This window comes from Mauremys mutica, chromosome 9, assembly GCF_020497125.1.
Source record: "Mauremys mutica isolate MM-2020 ecotype Southern chromosome 9, ASM2049712v1, whole genome shotgun sequence".
NCBI lineage: Eukaryota > Metazoa > Chordata > Testudines > Geoemydidae > Mauremys > Mauremys mutica.
The window spans coordinates 63,142,999-63,168,268 of NC_059080.1; the positions used below are offsets into that span (position 1 = coordinate 63,142,999).

Genomic DNA, 25,270 nt, shown 5'->3' on the forward strand with positions numbered 1-25,270 from the left:
TGGTTCCAGCCACTTGAACTTCATTATTGTGCATTATGACTTCACCAGATATGTGCAATAATTGCTCAGAAATACACTGTATTGTTTATTTTTGTTAATTCTATTTATTCTGGTTACAAAAATGACCTCACTACAATTTTTGAAACTTCCAATGTAAGTGTTATAATGGTGTTTAAAAAAATTCTAAAGTTACATTTTCTATCTGCTTTAGAATGGGTAGTTCTAGAAGATAAGGGCTGAGGCAGAGATATCTTGGCCTCTGTGAAACTAACTTACACAAAATAAATTCTCCCTCCTTTTTCCAAATAAAAGAAAAGAGAAAAAATTCAAAATTACCTTTTCCTATAAGGACACCTATTTTGGAATCCAATTTTTCCCCTGGGTCACAGTTCCTTGTCACTAGTTTGAGGACAGGAAGAAAGGGTCTAACATCACACAGCCTTCGCGTTTCATCCTCTAGTTCCTCACGTACAGCCGTCTGGTTCACACATGAGAACATATAAGAGTCAATCTCCATAAGGAGATGAAATAGAGGGTAGCTGTGTGCCTGCTTCCATAGTAGCTGCAAATAAGAAATAGATAGACATCTATTAAGGTACCAAAAGCAATGTTGAGGGTTACGCTTAAAATTTATCTTTGGAAAGCTGATATTCTTCACAATGTTAGGGCTCTATCCTAATGGCATGGTCCCATTGATTTCAGGATCAGACCATTGTGAGACACTCAGATACTACATTGATAGGGCCATATCAATATGAGAGAGAGAGAGAGAGAGAGAGAATTGAGCACTAGAATGTGCTCCTGAATTATAGTACTGGAAAATCAACATACAGTGAAAAAACTGGCTGAACTGTTTGCCAGCTTATTTAATTCTTATACCTACATACCAGTGTATTTGTTAGGCCTTGTCTTTACTGCTTAAAAAAGGTATATTTTTACCTCAGGGTAACTAAGGCATGTGAGCCAGATAAAATCATAGTGAAGACAAGGCATAGCAGTTTTATGTGAGGCAAACTAGGAGAGGTCAGCCCCCATGGGGATGTATAATGCTGACTTATCATAGTTTACCTGGTGGTAAAACTAACATGCCTTATCTTCATTGCATTTTTACCTGGAGAAAGCTCACATGCATTAAGTTACCCTGAGGTAAAATTCACTTTTTTTTTTTTAAAGTAGCGAAGACGAGGCTTTAATTTAAAATAATAACAGAGCACAGACAGATCCTAGAACCAGAGCTCCTTTGTGCTGCTCAGCAAGCTGTCACTCTCCTCCATCACTCTGGTGCCTCCCCGCATCACAACCATCTCCTTTCCCAAAAAAATTTGCGGATCATTTTTTCTCCTATTCTCATTCACAGTGAAAGATCTGGAAGATACTAGAGGGAGGGGACAGAGTATGAGCAAAGGGAAGACATGTTGAGAATTTCAAAAAATAAGACTGATAAATAATTGTATCTATTGTTTCCATTTAATATTAATTCTTTCCACATTTCTAAAAATCACAGCTATGTACATAGAGTGGTTGGGCTAAACAACTGATACTATAGAGGTTTCATGCTTTTTTCAGTAATTCCAATAAGTTGTGGGATTTATTTTATCACTATGCTGAGTAAAAAAAATTCTTTACACTTTGGCAAACACATTTCCCATCAACAATTTCTTCCCATAAAAATTCAGACTTAAGTCTTTTGACCAATTTTCATGCCATGTATCTATTACATTTAAATTACCAGTATATCAAACCAAAAAATGAACTTTCAGTATTTTCATCTTATGTTTGACATACTGTTGTGTTATAGGGATAGGGTAGCTACCCTTTAAATAATTTGTGACCCCTCCAATATGTTCAGTGTTTTAGAAGCCACCAGAAACCATATCAGCAGTATGGATGTAGCTAGGCCTTGCATGTTTGTGTATATTTAGTAAACATGATTATCTGTGATACAACAGTGCCCATATTTCTTCATTTTTTGTTGTTACATAATAAACAAGAGACAGATACACTAAACGCCAGAGCCACACTGTACTAGGTACAAACATATAAATTATATACCTGCCCAAAGGAACTTACAATCTAAGTTTCATCTAACACAATACAGTAGAACCTGAGTTACAAACACCAGTTACAAACTGAACAGTCACCCAAACACCTCATTTAGAACCACAAGTATGCAATCAGGCAGCAGCAGAGACCAAAAAAAAAAAGCAAACAGTACAGTACTGTGTTAAATGTAAACTACTGAAAAAATAAAGGGAACGCAGAATTTTTTGTTTGCATGGTTGTGATGCACTCCATATGCTTTATAAAAATGTTTGTAAGTGTGAACATAATGTAACTGGAATATGCTTTATGCAAAAGGTCTCTTGTAAGGTATCACTGCAAAGCTTATAATCTACTGAGTGTGTTCATCCTATTTGTATGCATGTATCATTCTTGTATCTGTAACTAGAAATATGAAGTATAACTCTGAAGTCCTATTGTAATTATGCAAAGTGTGGGCCATTAATGGTGGCTTGGAATCTTGCCATTGAATAACTAGGACAATTGGTTGTAAATGGCTCTGTTTACTTGCAAGCCTTCCTGTGAGTCAGTTCAGGAAGAATGGAGGCTTGGGGTCTCACAGGACATGTGTCCATGTCACCTGATACTGGAATCCATCTTAAACCTAGTACTTTTCCATTTAGAAGAAGAGGTGGGAACCCAGAGAGACAAAAGATCCCCACCTTGTGCCAAAGATATCAAAGGGGGTGGAACAGAACAGAAGGGTCCGAGTCATGTGAAATCCCCTGCTTTTCACCTAAGACACCTGCTGGAACTAACAAGGTCTGTACCAGGGGAAAGGATTGGGTCCAGACTAGGAAGGAGTCTAGGTGACAGTCCCAAGGAGGTCTCTGTGACTGAACCCGTCACAATGGTAACGTTTCAAAACTGTATTAAGTCAATGTTCAGCTGTAAACTTTTGAAAGAACAACCAGAACATTTTGTTTGGAATTACGAACATTTCAGAGTTATGAACAAGCTCCATTCCTGAGGTGTTCGTATCTCTGAGGTTCTACTGTAGATTGATATGACAAACTGGTGGGGAGCACAAGGTAACAATGAGACTATTAGAATCAGTAGGATAAGCAATGGTCACAGGACTCCAGCTGCCTAGCCACTGTTACATTTGTAGGCACCATGACACAAGTGGGTTTCAAAGAAAAATGTAGAGAAGGACAACATAATAGTCTTTTGCAGGTAACCCGCTATTCATAAGAGTCGGCATGGAAGATAAGCCCAATTCTAATCTTCCATTTTTTTTTCTCCAGCTGAATACCACTGGAGTTACTGCTAATTTACACAAGTGCACATAACTTCAGAATCAGGCCCCCAACATTGAGTTATACTGCTCCTACTCATTTCAACATAGAAAACTAGTTAATATTTCACTGACATCCTTTAAGATTTTTTTAAAAGCAATTTTCATTTTTACATTTTCCTAAATTGCATCAATATAAGCATCATAACAGGAAAGCTGAAATCACTGTCAGAAAAGGAGTTCTGTCTCTTCAGCTACTGTTCAAGTCTTGTGTATAAAGTTTTATACCCTAGCTTTCCTAAAGCTTTTTTGGAACAAGAACTAAAGAACAAATAGTGTGATCTCATAGGTATTTTAAATCTTCGGCTAAACAAAGAACACTTCAAAGTGCTTCTGTTGAGTAGAGCCAGTTTTTCCTATAGATTTTAAGGCCAGAAGGGACCATCAAATCATCTAGTCTAACCACCTGTATATCACAGGCCTTTAAAATTTCACCCAATCTCACCTCTGTGTTGAACCTTAATAACTTGCATTTGATTAAAGCATATCTTCCAGAAAGGCAGTCAGTCTTGATAAGAAAACATCAAGAGATACAGAATCCCAACAATTCCCTTGGTAGTTTGTTCAAATGCACAAGTACGCTCACTGTTAAAAATCTGTGCTTTATTTCTAATTTTATGTTGTCTGGCTTCAGCTTTCAGCCATTGGTTCTTGTGATGCTTTTGTCCACTAAACTAAAGAACACTTTTGTTATCTGCATTTTCTCACCGTGAAAGTATTTATACACTAATCAAATCACATCTCAATCTATTTTGATTAATTAACCAGACTGTCAGCTCTAAGTATCTCACTGGCATTTTCTCCAGTCCTCAAATCATTTTGGGCTCTTTACTCCATCTTTTCTAGTTTTTCAACATCCTTTTAAAAATAGGAAGCAAATATGGTATTCCCAAATAGGCCTCACTGGTGCCATATAAAGAGGTAAAACGAACTCCCTACTGCTAACTCACTACTCTTGTTTATACACTCAAATGATCTCATTCTTTTCAGAGTCAGTGCTTTCCAAGGAACAGTTCCCCCATTCTACAGATATAGCCTGCATTCCTTTTTCCTAAATGTATAATTTTGCATTTGGCTGTATTAAAATGCATTTTATTTGAATAAGCCCACATTACCAAGCAACCCAGATCACTCTGTATGATTGCCCTGGCCCCATCATTATTTATCACTTCACCAATCTTTGTGTCATCTGCACATTTTATCTGCAGTATTTACTTCTAGATCATCGATAAAACTGTTTAATAGCAGTAGGCCTCATACAGATCCCTATGGCACCCCTCTCAGAACACCCCCATTCGATGATGACACCTCCACGGATGACTACTTTTTGAGATCTGTCACTTAGCCACTTAACCTATTTAACATATGCTCTATTGATATTATTCATGCTAATTTTTAATCAAAATGTTGTGAGGTACTAAGTCAAACACTTTATAAAAATGTCTAAATATATTATATCTACACAATCATATTTTGTAAACCCAATTTGTAATCTCAAAGAACAAAATAAGATGCTTGATGAGAACTGTTTTCCGTAAAACCATGTTGACATTATATTCCTATCCTTTAATTCTTTATCAGCTTAATGACATATGGATTTTTCCATTATTTCACTCAGAATAATGTCAGGCTAATCAGTTCATTGTTACCTGGGTCATCCCACCTGTCCTTTTTTAATATTGGCACATTAGCACTCTTCTTATCTTCTAGGGTTTCAACCATACATTTATGTAAAATTTATTCCCCTTTTCATTTAAGTATTCAATTATTAGTGAAGATGTCATTTACTCTAAAATACAAGAGAACAACTGCATATGAAATTATTTTAATATGTACAGAATGTCTTATTTTATGAAAGGGGAAAAAAGTGATCTGGGCATCTACAGGCCAGTCAGTTTGACATCTTTTTGCAAGGTCTTGGAAAATTTTTTAAAGGAAATAGTCGTCAAGGACATTGAGGTCAATGGTAATTGGGACAAAATACAACATGGTTTTACAAAAGGTAGATTGTGCCAAACCAACCTGATCTCCTTCTTTGAGAAGGTAACAGATTTTTTAGACAAAGGAAATGCAGTGGATCTAATTTACCTCGATTTCAGTAAGGCATTTGATACGGTTCCGCATGGGGAATTATTAGCTAAATTGGAAAAGATGGGGATCAATATGAAAATTGAAAGGTGGATAAGGAACTGGTTAAAGGGGAGACTACAACGGGTCATACTGAAAGGTGAATTGTCAGGCTGAAGGGAGGTTACTAGTGGAGTTCCTCAGGGATCGGTTTTGGGACCAATCTTACTTAATCTTTCTATTACTAACCTTGGCACAAAAACTGGGAATGTGCTAATAAAGTTTACGGATGACACAAAACTGGGAGGTATTGCCAATACAGAGAAGGACCGGGATATCATACAGGAAGATCTGGATGATCTTGTAAACTGGAGTAATAGTACTAGGATGAAATGTAATAGTGAAAAGTGCAAGGTCATGAATTTAGGGATTAACAACAAGAATTATTGTTATAAGCTGGGGAGGCATCAGTTGGAAGTAACAGAGGAGGAGAAGGACCTCGGAGTATTGGTTGATCACAGGATGACTATGAGATGCCAATGTGATATGGCTGTGAAAAAAAGCTAATGCGGTCTTGGGATGCATCAGGCAAGGTATTTCCAGTAGAGATAAGGAGGTGTTAGTACCGTTATACAAGGCACTGGTGAGACCTCATCTGGAATAGTGTGTGCAGTTCTGGTCTCCCATGTTTAAGAAGGATGAATTCAAACTAGAACAGGTTCAGAGAAGGGCTACTAGGATGATCCAAGGAATGGAAAACCTGTCATATGAAAGGAGACTCAAAGAGCTTGACTTGTTTAGCCTAACCAAAAGAAGGCTGAGGGGAGATGTGATTGCTCTCTATAAATATATCAGAGGAATAAATACCAGGGAGGGAGAAGAATTATTTAAGCTCAGTACCAATGTGGAGACAACAACAAATGAATATAAACTGACCATCAGGAAGTTTAGATTTGACAAAGGTTTCTAACCATCAGAGGGTTGAAGTTCTGGAACAGCCTTCCAAGGGGAGTAGTGGGGGCAAAAGACATATCTGGCTTCAAGACTAAGCTTGATAAGTTTATGGAGGGGATGGTATAATGGGATAACCTAATTTTGGCAATTAATTAGTCTTTGACTACTAGCAGTAAATATGCCCAATGGCTTGTGAATGGATGTTAGATGGGGTAGGATCTGAGTTACTACAGAGAATTCTTTCCTGTGTGTCTGGCGAGTCTTGCCCACATGCTTAGGGTTTAGCTGATCACCATATTTGGGGTTGGGAAGGAATTTTCCTCCAGGGCAGATTGGCAGAAGCCCTGGGGGGTTTTTGCCTTCCTCTGCAGCGTGGGGCACGGGTCACTTGCTGGAAGAGTCTCTGCACCTTCAAGTCTTTAAACCATGATTTGAGGACTTCAATAGCTCAGACATAGGTTTGATACAGGAGTGGGTGAGTGAGATTCTGTGGCCTGCATTGTGCAGGAGGTCAGACTAGATGATTATAATGGTCCCTTCTGACCTTAAAGTCTATGATTCTATGAAAAACATTAAGCCACCACCGTGTCAATATACTTCTCATAATCAGCTCACTGGAAACTAAAATATCTCATACTGCAGACCTTTAAATGTACTACACTGACCATTCTTTGAACAGAGGATTTCCCTCTCAGAAGCAAGGTACCTGCACTGCACATGTCCCTTATATCACCTTCTCTATATGATGCAGCCATGGTCTGGAAGGACCAACTCTGCAGATTAAAAAAATAGTTCCGTCTTCATGGTTATTCAATTATTGGCCTCTGACATGCTGACGAATGCCAACAAGGGTGCTGACTGTGCTGTGGTCACTTGTTCACTAAGGAATGATTTGAGAAAACCACCCTGTTTCATATAGTTACAACCATCCAATGATAGTTTAGGAGCCCATAGATCACTGCTGACATATACTCTATTTAAACCATTGAATTAAAAGTGAAAAGCCTTCATTATTTCATTAGCACTCCTCTGACCCACCTAGCCTATTTAGACTATAGACATGGGGTTTTTCCCTCCTTTTTAGGGGGACTTGGGCTCCTTTACATCTTTGCCAAAGTCTTGAAAATCTTCCCCTTTTATCCTGACCTTTTAATTCCCCATTTTGCCTACAGATCTGGTCCTCGTTCTGGTCAAAGTCTCCCTCTGGAGCAAATTAAAAATCCTATTTTACTTAGCAGGTGATTTTTTATACAGCAATATAAGGATCTCCAGTGGAAGCTGAACATACCATTTCTATGACTCTACCAGCCTGAGGGAAAAATAAAAGGATGATCTTTGGAGCTCTGAAGTTTGCAACTGGGATTCCCTAGATTTTTGAGACCTGTAAAATATCAATACTAATCTCAGCTAGTTTGCTTCTGTAGTAAAGGATGTTTCTAGCCTCTCATTGTGGACAGCCTTCACAATATAAATGAAGCATTCAGGTAGAAAGTTTCTATTTTATTTTATTTACTTTTTTAAAAATTAATTTATATATTTAGTTTTAGGTTATTTTTAACAGGTGATACATGCACCTCTAGCCCCCTGAAATGACGCCCGAGACCAATTAAGGCCAGAGGTACGAGAGAAATGTTGCTTCAAATAAACATTTTGCTGGTCATTCTCTGGGTACCTGCTCCAGCTTTGGAGAAATGCACTTTAAATCAAGATCAACTGAGCTGTCTCACTAGATGACCAAGTCAGTCCATGCATCTAATTTGAATAAAATAGGGCTATTGTTTATTTACAGTAAAAAAAAGCTGGGTTTGAAAGATATCCAATTCTGTGTTGCTAGAAACAAAAGGTATGTTTCGCAAGTCTTCAACTGTTATGCTCTGCAATGTTTGCTTATATTCCACTAACACTTTTTGAGACTGGAATTAAGAATCTCCACTGAAGTTTCCATTGTAAAACGTTTGCATGATTCTTTTGGCTATATGGAAGTTGCTCTTGACCTTTCCAATACTGAATTTCCATCTTTATGTTTATCAGCCCTAGAGGCTGAGTTCTTCATATGGAAAACAGCACCAAAATGATTCAACTTTTTATACTTTAAGAAAAGCCACAAAAATGTTACTTTCAGTGCATTTTATGAAACATTTCAAGTTGATATGAAACAAAACATTCATGCTCTTGGCACATACAATGCCACATCTGTTTAATCAATATAAATTTGTAAATGTTCTTCATATTTGTCAAGCATGGACAGACAAAAAATAAATCCAATTACAAAAAGACTTTAAAGTGTATATTTTTTGCACATCAAATATTTACAGCAGGCCTCTTTCAGTTGGCTTCATAATTACTTATTACAAAGACTATCCTCTCTCAAAATTGAATTAAAAGAGGAGTTTAATATAATACAATTAATGCTTTATTCAAAGGGCCAGATAGGAGAGGGATACTTTACAAAATGAAGCCTTAAATGAATATATTTGAATTTGATGGCTGCAAGACTCAGACGTAAATTAAATAGCCGGGGCTTGATTTATGAAGGAGGAACCTTGAGTTATGTGCTTAAAATATGAGCACAGAATTAGCAGCCGAAAGGGTCAATGGGAGGTGCGGGGGTGGGAGGGAGAGATAGTATATTAAAACTAAAAGAAATTTAAGAAAATTTCATTAAAAATTTAGAAATGAACAAAAATATCCATTCATGATTTTGCTGATATATATGAAAATTAAACAGGGCCTGAGTGAAAACAAAATTTCAATACATATCCAGTTTCCAACTGTCAGATGAACTACTTCAGAATTTTCTTCATTTTCTTAAAGCTCCTAAAGTTCTCCTGGCAAAACAATTCCCACATAATTTCAAAACTCAGACTATTTTAGGGTCACTGATCCGTGGATTCACAAATCTGAAGTTAAAAACCACAGTTAAAAACCACTATCTTCTTGCATCATTTTATTGTCTACAATCTGTCTTACACATTGTCCAGAGAGATGGGCAGCAGACTGGGATTCCATAGACTTGATTCAATTCCCAGCAATGCCACAGACTGCCTGCATCTCTATGGCCCCAATTCTTGATTGTCCTGTATTTTGTGTAGTCATGTACATCAGTGCAATGTGGGTGTATGATGCTCCATTCTGATCTGTACATGTGTAAATGACTACACAAGGTGCAGAGCAGTGGAGAACTAAGGGCTCTGGGGCTCAATTACCCCTTCTCTAAAAGGGAAGGGACCAGCATGATCATCTAGTCTGATCTCCTGCACATTGTAGGCCACAGAACCTCACCTACCCACTCTTGTAATAGACCCCTAATCTCTGACTGAGTTACTGGAGTCCTCAAATCATGGTTTAAACACTTCAAGTTACAGAGAATCCACCATTTATACTAGTTTAAACCTGCAAGAGATTCGCGCCCCAGCTGCAGAGGAAGGTTAAAAAAAAAACAACACAGGGTCTCTGACCCAGGAAAAAATTCTTTCCTGACCCCAAATAGGAGCATGTCAAATAAATCCTCTCCATCCTTGGTATTTATCCCTCTGATTTATTTACAGAGAGCAATCATCCCTCTCCTCAGCCTTTTTTTTAGTTAGGCAAACTCTTTATGAGTCTCCTCATAAGGCAGGTTTTCCATTCCTTGGATCAAACTAGTAGCATTTCTCTAAACCTGTTCCTGTTGAAATTCATCTTAAAGAAGGGAGACCAGAATTGTATGCAGTATTCCAGATGAGGTATCACCAGTGCTTGTATAATAGTAGTAACACTTCTGTCTCTACTGGAAATACCTCACTTGATGCATTGTAGAACTGTATTAGCCTTTTTTCCTAGTCGCCTCATACTGGTGGCTCATAGTTATCCTGTGATCAACCAATATACCTAGATCTGTCTCCTCCTCTGTCACTTCCAACTGATAGGTCCCCAGCTTATAGCAAAAATTCTTGTTAGTCCCTTCAACTTTGCACTATGAAATTATTAAGTTTTATCCCATTTCTATTACTCAAGTTTACAAGGGTGTCCAGATCATCTCGTATGATATTCTGGACCTTCTCCATATTGGCAATTCCTCCCAACTTTGTGTCATCTGTAAATTTTATTAGCACACTTCCACTTTTTGTGCCAAGGTCAGTAACAATGTTAAATAAGACTGGACCAAAGACCAATCCCTGAGGTATTCCACTAGTAACCTCCCACCAGCCTGACAGTTCACCTTTCAGTATGACCCCTTTAACTAGTTCCTTATCCACCTTTCAATTCTCATATTAATTCCTATCCTCTCCAATTTTCCATGTGGAACGATATCAAATGCCTCACTGAAATTCAGGTAGATCTTTAGTCTAAAAATCAGTTATCTTCTCAAAGAATATAAAAAGAAGGTTGGTCTGGCATGATCTACCTTTTGTACCATGTTGTATTTTATCCCAATTACCGTTCACCTCTATGTCCTTAACTACTTTCTCTTTCAAAATTTGTTCCAAGACTTTGCAAGACCTGAGGGTGGTTAAGCACTGGAACAAATTGCCTAGGAAGGTTGTGGAATCTCCATCATTGTCTAACTTGCTCTTAAAAATCTCCAAACACCTGTCAGGAATGGTCTAGATAATACTTAGTCCGGACATGACCTCTCGAGATCCCTTCCAGTCCTATGATTCTATGATATAATTAAGGTCAAACTAACAGGCCTGTAGGTTCCCTGACGACTTTTTTCCCTTTCTTAAAACTAGGAACTATATTAGCACTTCTCCAGTCATAGGTTGTGACCCCCAAAGTTACAGATCCATTAAAAATCCTTGTTATTGGGACTGCAATTTCATGTGCCAGTTCCTTTAATATTCTCGGATGGAAATTATCTGGGCTCCCTGTTTTAACATAAGAATATAAGAACAAAAGAACGGCCCTACAGAATCAGACCAAAGGTCCATCTGGCTCAGTATCCTGTTTTCCGACAGTGGCCAATGCCAGGTGCTCCAGAGGGAATGAACAGAACAGGCAATCAAGTGATCCATCCCCTGTCGGACATTCCCAGCTTCTGGCAAACAGAGGCTAGGGACACCATTCCTGCCCATCCTGGCTAATAGCCATTGATGTACCTATCCTCCATGAACTTATCTAGTTCTTTTTTGGACCCTATTATAATCTTGGCCTTCACAACCTCCTCTGACAAGGAGTTCCACAGATTGACTGTGCGTTGTGTGACAACATACTTTCTTTTGTTTTAAACCTGCTGCCTATTACTTTCATTTGGTGACCCCTAGTTCTTGTGTTATGAGAAGGAGTAAATAACACTTCCTTATTTACTTTCTCCACACAGTCATGATTTTAGACCTCTATCATATCCCCCCCTTGGCTGTCTCTTTTCCAAGCTGAAAAGTCCCAGTCTTATTCATCTCTCCTCATATGGCAGCTGTTCCATACTCCTAATCATTTTTGTTGCCCTTTTCTGAACCTTTTCCAATTCCAATGCATCTTTTTTGAAATGGGGCGACCGCATTTGCACTCAGTATTCAAGATGTGGGTGTACCATGGATTTATAGAGAGGCAATATGATATTTTATTATCATCTATCCCTTTCTTAATGATTCCCAACATTCTGTTCACTTTTTAGACTGCCGCTGCACATTGAGTGGATGTTTTCAGAGAACTATCCACGACTCCAAGATCTCTTTCTTGAGTGGTAACAGCTAATTTAGACCCCATCATTTTATAAGTATAGTTGGGATTATGTTTTCCAATATGTATTACTTTGCATTTATCAACACTGAATTTCATCTGCCATTCTGTTGCCCAGTAATCCAGTTTTGTGATATCTTTTTGTAGCTCGTCACAGTCTGCTTGGGATTTAACCATCTTGAGTAGTTTTGTATCATCTGCAAATTTTGCCACCTCACTATTTACCCCTTTTTCCAGATCATTTATGAGTATGTTGACTAGGACTGGTCCTAGTACAAACCTATGGGGGACACCACTATTTACCTCTCTCCATCCTGAAAACCGACCATTTATTTCTACCCTTTGCTTCCTATCTTTTAACCAGTCACCAATCCATGAGAGGACTTTCCCTCTTATCCCATGACAGCTTACTTTGCTTAAGAGGTGGTGAGAGATCTTGTCAAAGGCTTTCTGAAAATCTAAGTACATTATATCCACTGGAACTCCCTTGTCCACAGGCTTGTTGACCCCCTCAAAGAATTGTTCGCACTTCCCCAACAAATTATGTTTATCTATGAGCCTGACAATTTTGTTCTTTACTATAGTTTCAAACCAGTTTGTCCAGTACTGAAGTCAGGCTTACTGGCCTGTAATTGCCAGGATCACCTCTAGAGCTCTTTTTAAAAATTAGCTATCCTCCAGTCATTTGGTACAGAAGCTGATTTAAATGATAGGTTACAAACTACAGTTAGTAATTCTGCAATTTCACATTTGAGTTCCTTTAGCAACTCGCTCGTCCAGTGGCCTCACTGATTATTTAGCAGACTTCCTGCTTCTGATGTTCTTAAAAAAAATTTGCTATTACTTTTGGATTCTTTGGAGCTGTTCTTCAAATTCTTTTTTGGCCTTCCTAATTATATTTTTACACTTCATTTGCCAGAGTTTATGCTCCTTTCTATTTCCCTCACTAGGATTTAACTTCCACTTTTTAAAGGATGCCTTTCTGTCTCTCACTGCCTCTCTGTCTCTCATTAACCAAGACAAGCAAGATAGGTTGCCCCAAGCAGCTAAAGAGTCCCCTTATTTTAAGCTCTGAGGCAAGGTGGAGGAGGGAGGAGAACAGGAAGGGAACAGAGGCATTCTATTGTAGATTTAGAAGCCCACTGAAAGTTTCAGACTGTGTCATCATTTAGGAATGAAGTCCATGGCAATCGTGAAGAGTTTGACTGAAAAATAGAATTTAAATGAAGTAAGGTGAGATGTTTCTTTCCACTCCTGAAATCATAAGCACTTGAAATTTGTAATCTGTACAAGTACAATTGTACAAGTACAATCTGTAATTTGAACACTAGGTAATCCCTAGGACACATGGAGATTAGGGAGCCCCTCTACTTTACTGGGTAAAGGCTCACTGAGTATCTCAAGTTAAAGCTTTTTAATGCCTTTTTCATGATCACTATCCTTATGGCCAAGGAACATTTACAACCATTTTAATAGTCTGACTCCTAGCAAAAGCAGACCAGATAACTAGGCCGTAACCTCCTCAGAGAAACAACTTCTCCTACATCTGTATGGTCCTCAATAAATAAAAGTACCGTATTGTCCCGAGTATAGGCCGCACTTTTTCCCCCTAATTTAAGTCTTTAAATTAGGGGTGCGGCCTATAATCAGGAACTTGAAAAAAAACCCAATAAAAATACTTCAAATCCCAGCCGCGGCCGGGAATCAGAGCGCTCTGGGCTGCCCGCCGCGGCGGGGAGCCCAGAGCGCTTTAAATCCCAGCCGCGGCCGGGAATCAGAGCGCTCTGGGCTGCCCGCCGCGGCGGGGAGCCCAGAGCGCTTTCAATCCCAGCCGCGGCCGGGAATCAGAGTGCTCTGGGCTGCCCGCCACGGCGGGGAGCCCAGAGCCCTTTAAATCCCAGCCGCGGCCGGGACTCAGAGGGCTCTGGGCTGCCCCAGCTGTGTCCCCGCCTCCCCCGCCGCCCGGCCCCGCGTACCCGCCTCCGTCGGCCCTGGCCTCACGCCGCCCGGCTCCAGCCCCGGCCACGTCCCCACCGCCCGGCTCCGGCCCCAGGCCCGCGTACCTGCCTCCGCCGGCTACGTCCCCGCCTCCTCTGCTGCCCGGCTCCACCCCAGCCGCGTCCCCGCCTCCCCCGCCGCCCGGCTCCAGCCCCGTCTACCCGCCTCCGCCAGCCCCAGCCTCAGGGCCGCCCAGAGGGGGGGGGCAAAGGGGGCAATTTGCCCCCAGGCCCAGCAGGGGCCCCCACGAGAGTTTTTCGGGGCCCCCGGAGCGGTGTCCTTCACTCGCTCCGGGGGGCCCGGAAAACTCTTGCGGGGCCGGGCGCAGGAGCTTCTTCTGCTCCTGGTCTTCGCCTGCGGGGGGGGGGTCCTTCCGCTCCGGGGCGGAAGGACCCCCCACTGACGAGTTACTGCCCAAGCGGGACCCGCTGCCGAAGTACAGCCCGGTCTTCGGCGGTAATTCGGCGGCGGGGGGCCCTTCCGTTCCAGGACCCGCCGCCGAAGTGCCCCGAAGACCCGCGGCGGGGCCTCTCGCCGCCAAATTACCGCCGAAGACCGGGCTGCACTTCAGCGGCGGGTCCCGCTTCGGCGGTAATTCGGCGGCGGGGGCGCCCCGCGGCGGGTCTTCGGGACACTTCGGCGGCAGGTCCCAGAATGGAAGGGGCCCCCCCCCGCTGAAGACCCCGGGCCCCCGGAATTCTCTGGCCGGCCCTGCCTGGCCTCGCGTCGCCCGGCGCCGGCCCCGGCCTCGCGTCCCCCGCCGCCGGCCCCAGCCGCGCGTCCCCCGCCGCCCGGCGCCGCGTCCCCCGCCGCCCGGCGCCGCGTCCCCCGCCGCATCGCCCGCCGCCCGGCGCCGCATCGCCCGTCCCCGTCCCCGCGTCCCCCGCCGCCCGGCCCTGGCCCCGCATCCCTTCCCGGCCGCCCTACTCTGGCTGGCCAGCTACCTGGCTCTGGCCGTCCGGCTCCCGCCACATCCTCCAGCTCCGGGCTCCGGCCGCGTGACTCCTGCCCCGGCCCAGCATCCTGGGGCTCCTGGCTCCAGCCGCGGCCGGACTGTAGTGCCGCCAGCCACATCCAGGCAGCGCAGTAAGGGGGCAGGGAGGGGGTGTTGGAGAGAGGGCAGGGGAGTTCGGGGTGGGGGGTGGATAGGGTTGGGGGGGTCAGAGGGCAGGAAACAGGGGGATTGAATAGGGGCAAAGGTCCTGGTGGGGCAGTTAGAAAGGATCAGGGGATGGATGGGGCGGTGGGAGGCAGTCAGGGGCAAGGGTTCCAGGGGCTGTCAGGGGACAGAGAGAAGGGGTGTGGTTGGATGGGGCAGGGGTCCCTGGGGTGGGGGGAGGTGTCAAGGAACGTGGGGGGTTGGATGGGGCAGGAGTTCGGTGGGGGGGGCCATGATTCCTAACCCTAAGAACATTTGCTAATGTTGTTGATTGTTGTGCAGGGGAGAGGGTGAGAACTGTTCCCATCAGTCTCCTTGTTGTCCATTCCTTTTCCCTTCTTTATTTACAGTATAACTACAAAATAGTTTTCAATATTTCTGAGTATATAACATATGCCGTCAAAAGCAGGACTACCAAAAGTGTTAAAAGTGTTAAAAATACTGGTACATGTCTTCCTATTCATTAAATAAAATACTGTTTTACTGTTCTACTAATGTGTATATTTTCTTTAAGTTAAAAAAAGTTAAAAATTTATTTTTTTTAAAATAGCACCAAACTTTAAGGGTGCGGCTTATAATCAGGAGCGGCCTATACTCGGAACAATACGGTAATAATAAAAGACAGACAGTAGAGCTAAAGGAATAGGTTCATTTGTGCATCCGTGATGACAACGAACATAGCACCTTGGGTTTCTTTGTGGATCTTCCAGCTGAGGATGTGGGTCTTTATCAGCCCTGCTTTAAAAGGACTGATACTGAAAGCTCTAAGAAAGAAACATAAAACCAATGTATGGGTAAGGTTTAGGCCTGTTAGCCCCTCTTTTAAAGAAGTCTTCTACTGAGGTAGAGGACTTAGATATGCTACGCCTCAACAGTCAAAATATGGCACCGAACTTAGGTTAGAAATTAGAATATTATATGAACTTCAAATCCATGGTACAAAATAAAACTGGAATCCCACCTAGTATTTTTTAATACTTTATAAAAGCACAGTACAATACCTATGCTTGGATATCAGCAAAGAGGTCTCTTACAAGTCAGTTTTATGACCTTCGAGTTTAAGAATGCAGAAGACTGTTTTTGTACATACTTCCCTACCATGCATTCAATCTATTACTCCTTAAACAAAAGCAGATCATTGCTTCAAGTTAAAGAACAAAATAACTAGGAATGCTGGGAACCAGATTTTATTCTACTCATCCTTTTACAATTATGCAAGACATTCATTTGCTGGATGGACTGTTTACACCAGTCTTTTGAAAAATAAAAATACAGTAATACATCCCAAAGTAATTAAAGACTTGGGGGAGGAAAAGGTAAAAGCCCTCTTTGGTACAAACATTACAGGAACATTAAAACCAGCTGTTTCTAGAACACTAGAGCAAGGATGTTCCAAGTTCATTACAGGAAAAAAGCATTTAACATGTTTAATAATCAAAGCTTTCACTCTCTTTACACTGATGCCCCAAATAAGGCACTTCTAACAACCCTCCAGAAATTACTACTACTGTCAATCAACATACTGGAACCCAGGGACCTTAGATGAAAAGAACACTGTCAAATGGAAATATTGTATGCGGTGTTGTTGTAGCAATGTTGGACCCAGGATATTAGAGAGAAAAGGTGAGTGAGGTAATATCTTTCATTGGACCAACTTCTGTTGGTGAAAAAGACAAGCTTTTGAGCTTACAGAGTTGGTCCAATGAAAGGTACTACCTCACCCACCTTGTCTCTCTAAATGGAAATATTGTCAATTAAAAAAAAACATAGTTAAAATACTATCAGACATTACACCTTCCTTTGAGTCCACCAGAAAAGTTGTGGTTTTACAATCATATCTACCTATGTCTAAAATGGATGTGTCTCTTGTTTTTGTGTCACACACAAATAGCAAACTGAGTTACTACAGAGGAAACTGAATATGGGTATAAAGTGTTGTTGATGCCTGAAAAACTGAGAAAAATGGAAAACATTTTCTTTAACCTATTTTGCTTACAGTAATCTTAGATGCAACTTTCAACAACAGTTAAAAAAATCAGATGTGTGATTTTTCTAAATTTAGCTGTATCCCTTAAAGAAAGTTATATTCACAATACATACGCTTTGCTGAACCAACAGCTACACACACCTAAATGCATTGTTCCATTTTCCAAAGCCACAGCTAGACATGCTCACATTAGAGATCTAGCTCAGAGTTTCTACACTGCACACTCCATGTGTGCCTCCAAAATATATGCTAAATGAAAAATAAATTGTTTTATTAATTAAATAACATTAACAGAAGTACTTTAAATCTTTATAGTCAAAACATGGTGCATGCCACAGAGAACCTAAACCTAAAATCTGTGCAAGGATCCAGGAGACAAATTCTGTTCTCAGTCACACCAATGTATATCTTGAGTTACTCCACTGAAGTCAATGGTGTAACTCCAGATGTATGGAGGTATAACTGGGAGTACACTGGCCCCCATGCTTCTAGAGCAGACTAAATGAAACTTGCAGGATTTCTAAATTTTAAGAAAACCGCCATTTTGAGTTAATTATTAAAATAATATATTCAGGATAATAGCCCTTGTGTTATTTATTTGAATATTTAATTTAATTCATTTTGCAATGTTCTCTTTCAGTCTTCAATGTAGATTTTTTGGGGGTGGATGGGTGGGGGAGACAATGTATAATTTCATCATAGATTTGTCACGTAGAGAAGCTAAGGTTCTTGCTGATGATTAAGGGGTGGTTGCGGTTTTTAGTCCCTGAGAAGGCACAGGAAGAATTTAGGGATTGCGAGATGGGCACAGCTAGATTCAGAGCTAATATAATAAGCAGTGAAATTGTCAATGCTGACATTTAAATTGTCAGCATTAGGTTTCAGAGGTAACACTTGATCAGACAAATGGGAGCAGTTCACACTTCTTGGAGCTATTGTTTCATGCGGTCTACAGTCTAAGACAGATATCACACCAGTTTACATTTTATTCACTTTTTAAAGTTGCACCTTGGTTTCATAGATAGGAACAAGCTTCTAAAAGCTTACTTGAAGACTTGTAAATAACATTTTATATATAAAGTACTTCTTAACAAAATCAGCGATGGAGCTCATTTAAAATAGCAAGCCAATCACTAATTTACCTGTTTAATATGGCATATGGTGGCATCTCGAGGTACATCCAGGTTGATGTATGTTCCAGTTGGGAGCAAGAAATCCACAGAGATTAAACCATCAGCTCCTATCTGTGAATCCACTGCCCAGATGTCAAGGATGTCTGTCATGGCAGGAGGCATTATGGAACCTGAATATCATAACCACATGGCCCTAGGAAAAAATTAAAATTCAGTAAAACTCAGCATTTTATAATCAGACATTTTAAATTCTTCTGAGATTTTGTATGGGTCTGCTTGCACAAATCATCTTGAAAGACTGGAGCCTAGGGGTTACCAATTGTGGCTGGACGTATTCCTGGATGTTTCATCAAATAACATAACCTTTAATTAAAGGTTAATCTTTAATTCCTGGAGACTCCAGGACAATCCTGGAGGGCTGGCAACCCTACTGGAGCCTGAGCAGCTTTATTCTGCAAATATATGCAAGTAATCAACTTTGTAGGCTGGTACTCCTATTCATCTCAGAGACTACACAAGTGACTAAAGGTACTTCTTTGTGGTTGCAGGATCAAGGCCTAAATTACCAACTACGATTAATTATATATACATACACATTTTTTCACTAATTTACCTACCTACCAACCTCTGTTTAAAGTAAAGTAGTGGTCAAAAACTTGTACAGACTAGAAATGGTTAAAATACCAAAATGAATAGGAAAATGGACCAAACAAATCTGTTTATATATCTGAATATATGGTAGCATATATATTTTAACAAAATGTATGTTCTACTGCATTCTATGATGTTATCAGGAATGATCATAAATATTTACATATTTCTGCAATATTTAAAATCTCAACTAATTCCAATCTATTCTAGGTAGGTGTTCACAACCATAATAATAATAAAGTACATATTTGTACTAAGATAAGATCCTAAATATTACTGGGAATATTTCTGAGCTATCAAATCTAAGATTATAGAAATTAACGTATTTCATAAAATGTGGTGTTCACATGTATATAAATTAAAAATGTACAGATTAAGAAATCAATTACATTCATAGTATCATGTGTGATATTGAATAAAAGTACAAGAGTGGAATATTTATTTTTTTCCTATTGAACTAATGAAAAAGTATTAATATGAAGAACTGCAACATTAGTGGAGTAAAAAACACTACTTTTGAGTTGCATATAAAAAAATGTGTAAACTGAAAATATTTTCTAACTGATTTGATTAACACTATTTTCAAAACTAGTGGTAAAATGTGTGACATTTAAAATCAAAGTTTAAGTTGTCATTTTCAGATATCTTAAACATCATAAAATGACAAATTCTGAGTTAGATAAAATGAAATCCCCCCCCCCCAACACATCTGCTTTCAACATTTCCTAAAACAATATTTTTTATGCAGGTAAAATGCAAGCTGTACATACAATGTTCAGCAATATAGAAATATAAAAACAAAGCACCTCTCTCCTTCAAATACTTTTTATATTTAACAAGCTTACACTGGCTGCTATCTACTCACAAATAGAGTGATTAAGGACTATAAAAGCAACATGTTTATAAGTCTATAAAACCCCTTATTGGGGTTTAATGTCATTTTTGTCTAGGGGCACGAATCTCCTACTCTGTCTTTGGGAGGGTGATAGAGTTCTCATTTGCTATGAATCTGGCTAATTACCACATCTAATTGCACTGACTAGACAACAAAAGAAACTCACACATAATCAACACCAATATGAATCAGTTCAGTTAGTTCTTTCTGCTTGATTTCCCCAGCTTTGTATTCTGAGGCCTGGTCTACACTGGGGGGGGGGGGGGGGAAACAATCTAAGTTATGCAACTTCAGCGACATGAATAACGTAGCTGAAGTCGACATACTTAGATTGACTTACCATGGTGTCTTCACTTCAGTGAGTTGACTGCTGCCGCTCCCCCGTTGCCTCTGCTCGCGCCTCTTGCCGAGCTGGAGTACAGGAGTGGATGGGAGAGTGCTCGGGGATCAATTTATTGCGTCTAGACTAGACGCAATAAATCGATCCCCGCTGGATCGATCACTGCCCGCCAATCCAGCCGGTAGTGTAGACATACCCTGGGTCTCTTTCTCACCCTCCCAACAGTCCCGCCAGTTCTTCTCTTCCCCAAATACTATCTTTCCATCACCCTCACCTCCACCCATACACTATCCCTTCTATCTTCCTCAAAAGCATCACTGCATTCAACATTACCCTCTAGTTGAGGAAGGCTGGACAATGCTCCCTCCAGACCCAGTCAACCCTGTTCCATTTACTATAGGGTGGGGAGGGTCACAAGACTGCAGCAAAGCACTCCTTCATAGACAAAACAAGCTGCCTTTGTAGCACTCCAAACCTTTTTATACAACAATATGAGATGAGGGAATCACAGTCTGTCCAAGAATAAAAGTCTGGTACTAGCAATCTAGTCACATCTCTTCTGCTTTTATCCTTCTTTCCTTTCTCCTTGTTTCTGCTCTGTACTCTGGGATCAGACCTGTATTATTTCACCACTAGGCACTTCTAATACAACATCAGCAGGAGAAGTGGGATTTCAACTTTAAGGATATCGGTTTTACTCAGCTGCTGCGCCTTCTGGAGCCACAGAAGTGCTATGTGCAAGAGCAGCAGACTCAAGTGTGATCCTCTTCTGATGCATTTTGTTTTTAATTTCCCTGTACATAAATGTAGCAACTGCGATGAAATCAAAATGCTGACTATTGCTGTGCTAACAAATCTACCTTTGATGTAGTGTCTTGCTGACATAGGATTACAGCAAAATGTGAATACCATTACCAAAAAAAAAAAAAAAAAAAAAAAGTCCCTCCTGGATGTAGGGATGTAAAATGTTAACTGGTAAGAATTAGTCTTACTGATTAACCCGCCTTAACCGTTAACCCCCATGCCGGCCAGAGCACCCCAGCCGCCCCGAGCAGCCCCAAACCTAACCGCTCTGGTCCTTTAATTTGTTAACCATTTAAATATTTTTAATTGTTTAAACAGTTACATTTTTAAATGGAAGTAAAGGTATCTATACATGTGGGTACATCCAGAAGCAATATATTATAGTTTGCGAATTTTTTTTTGTCAGTCATGGAATCAAATTACGGATAAATAATAGTTATGCTGTGTGACAAGTTCATAAACACCCACAGGCTCATGGAATACACATCTGCACCCACATCACAAACAACAAGCTAGTTAGTTACAGTCCAGGTTTTACACACACACACACACACACACACACACACACACACACGCTCAGTTCAGTCCGAAAGAAAAGGACTGGAGCCATTTCAGAAGGTTTCTGTTCATCTCTGTAACATCTATATGGAACCACAAAAATTTAATTGTTAGAGACAGCCTGCATCAAACTAAAGATTCAGACTTAGTAACATTTTGCTTGTGGTCACTGAGATGGAGTAGCAGGGTTCACCTTAAAAACAAGTAGCTTCATTTATAACTTTTAGGAACACAAATGCTTACAAAGCAAAAAAAAAAATTCTCAGCTGAAGACCAGCAAAAAACTTGGGAATTCCCATTTTCATTCTGGAATTTTTCTTTCGTTTCTTGTATATGGTTTCCAATCAGATGGTCCTCAAAGCAAATCCATGTTGACTGAGATCATGTTAAAATTAAAACATATAGAAAAACTAACTAACCAAAAATGGAATTGGTGCCAGCATGAACATATTTAACATTAATCAGATTCACTTACCTATGTCAAGTGGAAAGTTTGCCCTGGCAACTGAGATTTTAAGCTTTTTTCTTTGAAGAAAGTTACATTTCAAGCAACTCTGGTTGCGGAGACAAACTTTTCAATATTAATATAAGATATCAGTTCTGAAAAAAAAATCAAGGGAAATAAATACATTAAGTTTTAAAATGAATTTTTTTCAATATTGCAAATTGTCTAGTATGTGTGTCTCCCCATTCAATCACCCTCACTGCTACTGTCTCTGGCATGTTATGCCGTAACTGGCAATTGCCCTGATTTTTAGTGACAGGAAATTCACTTGAGCAACCTTCGCTCTAATTTAACAGTTATTTTTGTTCTACATCACACACATCCCCTAAGTCTGCTTAAAAGTGTTGCTTGCTGGGGTAGTCATAAGGGAAGTGAAATCTCTGTTGTCGGGCATTGGTTCTGCTATAGGTACGGCAGCAAAACAAATTAATTTAATCAGCCGCAGTAGCGGTGGAGAGGGAGAGGGGTGTCACTCCATTTCAATTTGAAACATGAAATTTAAAAACCAAACATTTTGTTCCCCCCTCCTCTTTTTGTTAAAATGAAATAGATTAGTTTGTAATTATAGAACTCATTCTGATGCTATGAACAATATTCAAATAGTGATATTCAATAAAGATATGGGACTGATTTAATTTGACTAAATATTTTGTAACCAAGAAAACACATACGGCAAAAGGCCCTAGTGTAGTTATTTGGAATCTTTTTCTGATTTCTGACATTCAATGTAAATTATCAGAAACCTTTCAGGTTCCATCCATATTTTTTATTAAAACTAGAAATTACCTATGTTAACCAGTAGTTTGGAACATTTCAAGAAGCCAGGATGCAAACTTTAACACAACTAAGCACTCATTTAGTGAGATGTTTACTCAACATTTTGTTCATTAGTTAAACAGATTAGTGTCTTTTAGAAACAATATCCAATCATGATTCTAGTTCTGCCATTAGCTGACATCATAAAGGTCAAGGGAGAGCATGTATTTATATTGAAAACAGTCACAAACATGGGACTGCTGTGAGAATGAGTCATGGGCCAAATTGTACAATATGTGGTGACTAACTAACAACCCTCACATCTAGTAACTGAAATTGTGCCAAGAAGACATCCGGATGGCAAACCATGAAAAGCATTTAAGAGATTTCAGCTAAAGGAAAAATGTGCTATTTCAGGCTCCTAAGCTCAAAACTATGTGTGTCTACGGTCATCGTAAAAACCATTTATAATACAAAAGGAGGAAGTAATTAAGGCAGCACTTAATCTTGGCGTTTCTAGTACCTAGTTAAAGATTGTTTTTATTTACCAGAAGCACAGCTCAATATTATATGCCATTTGAAGTTACAAGTACTTTAAGTTGTGATTTTGCTAGATAACACAAATATTTTCCTATGTAAAGTGCAGTTCTGTGAAATGTGAGTGGGTTTTTTTTTTAAAGTATTTTGGTGTTTCATATTTGTGTGTGTCAGTAATTTCAGATCAAATTTGGTCAGTTTGCAAGGTTTGTCTGTCTTAAATACTACCAACCCTAGAGACTCACCCAAGGCTCTAAAAACTGAACCAGGTTAATTCCTGTCAGCAGATCACCACTAGTAATAAAGATGCTGAAAGTCAAATTATGTCTTTGTTAAATCTGTATAATCATATTATGCTCTCATTTACATTGGAGTTGCACTGTACTGGTTGTACCTGGAAGGCATAATTTGACCTGCAGAATCTTTATTATTGGCGATGGACCAGTTGTAAAGAACCCATCTTGAGTTTCGGATACCAGGCTGAGATTTATAGCAGTATCAGCTAAAAAAAAAAAGTAATTTGTTAACTGAGCAAATTTGAACTATAATCATTTAAACCCAAACATGGGACAGTAAGTCAAGCAATAACATAACAGCTAATGTGTTGTATTGAACAAGACAGCTATTTTAGTGAAATGTTTGTTCTCTAAAAATACACTTCTCAGTAGATTTCCACATTTGGGCCTGTTTTTCAAGCATGACACCAGATTGGAACACCAACAGCTTCAAAGTTTTCAGTCTCTGAGGAACCTTGTAAAGTCATTTTGAGTACCCTTCCAGTTGGTGCCACGGGTTGCCCTTATTCCTACCACAGCCAGTTCCTTTGAAAAGCAGGAGGGAACTCCTAAATAAAAGCTGATTAAAATATAAGTGTACACAAAAAAGGTAAAGCACTGAAATGTATATCCTCAGAGAACAAGTATTGCAGGTAAGGAATATTTTGTCCAAGGGAACCATGAGCAGGGCTACATATATAGTTCCAAGTGACAGAGGATCTAATCTCTTTCATGGACATCCACTGATGAGGATGCTGCTCATAGATTAGATCTGCTCTTTCCACTACAACAGGAATAGTTTAGGCTTCTTTATTACATTTCTTTCCTCCTGGACTCTGGCAGCACTACACTCTGACCCTGCTTCATTCTGCCACCACCTGACAGAGAACAGGGTTACTCTCACTGCTCACTACAATGGGAAGAAGTAGAGTAAGAATCTTTCCTCTCAAACCAATGGGAAAATAAAATGATTGATTTTTTTTAAAAATATTCTCTACCAATTGTGATATTTGTCACAGGGTGAACTGAACCGCTAAGATGTATGCGGCTCAGCCTCACACCTGTGCCAAGTGTAGCCTGCTTCCCCAGGTAAAGGAAATAATCCAGGGGTAACACAATGGGAATCTGTGGCTCACTAACCAGGCCTTTTGGGAAAATATAAAAGGCAACCTGAATTTGATAGAGACAAGCAGGTAGTCCAGCAGGGAATCTGAAGGGGATCGAGTGTCAGGGAGGGGACCAGGGGAGAAACCCTCCACACCAACCACAGGAAAGGCTTGGCAGGAGCTACTTGAAGGGAGAGGCAGGAAAAAAAAAAAAACTTTTAAGATGAGAGTAATGAATCAGTGAACCCAGGGGCGGCTCTAGACATTTCACTGCCCCAAGCAGGGCGGCATGCCACGGGAGGCGCTCTGCCAGTCGCCAGTCCCGCGGCTCCGGTGGACCTCCCGCAGGCGTGCCTGCGGAGGGTCAGCTGGTCCCCGAAGCCGCGCGGGACCAGCTGATCCTCCGCAGGCACGCCTGCGGGAAGTCCACCGGAGCCGCCTCCCGCCCTCCTGGCGACCAGCAGAGCGCCCCCCACGGCATGCCGCCCCAAGCACGCGCTTGGCGTGCTGGGGTCTGGAGCCGCCC

At 40.5% G+C, this 25,270-nt stretch overlaps 1 protein-coding gene across 6 annotated transcripts in view; it reads right to left on the reverse strand.

Moving 5' to 3' along the window:
• The window catches only part of PIK3CB (phosphatidylinositol-4,5-bisphosphate 3-kinase catalytic subunit beta), a 218,100-nt gene that overhangs the window by 91,007 nt on the left and 101,823 nt on the right, over positions 1 to 25,270 (reverse strand). For 4 of the 6 annotated variants that reach the window (XM_045030486.1, XM_045030488.1, XM_045030489.1 and 1 more), the window contains 2 exons: positions 18,327 to 18,510; positions 337 to 562 (listed from right to left, as the gene is read on the reverse strand). In XM_045030486.1, the coding sequence (XP_044886421.1) occupies positions 337 to 562; positions 18,327 to 18,479 (379 nt within the window). In that variant the 5' untranslated portion in view covers positions 18,480 to 18,510. Of the gene's footprint in view, positions 1 to 336; positions 563 to 18,326; positions 18,511 to 22,040; positions 22,166 to 25,270 lie in introns of those variants that run through there. The other 2 variants (XM_045030487.1, XM_045030491.1) reach the window with 2 other exon arrangements.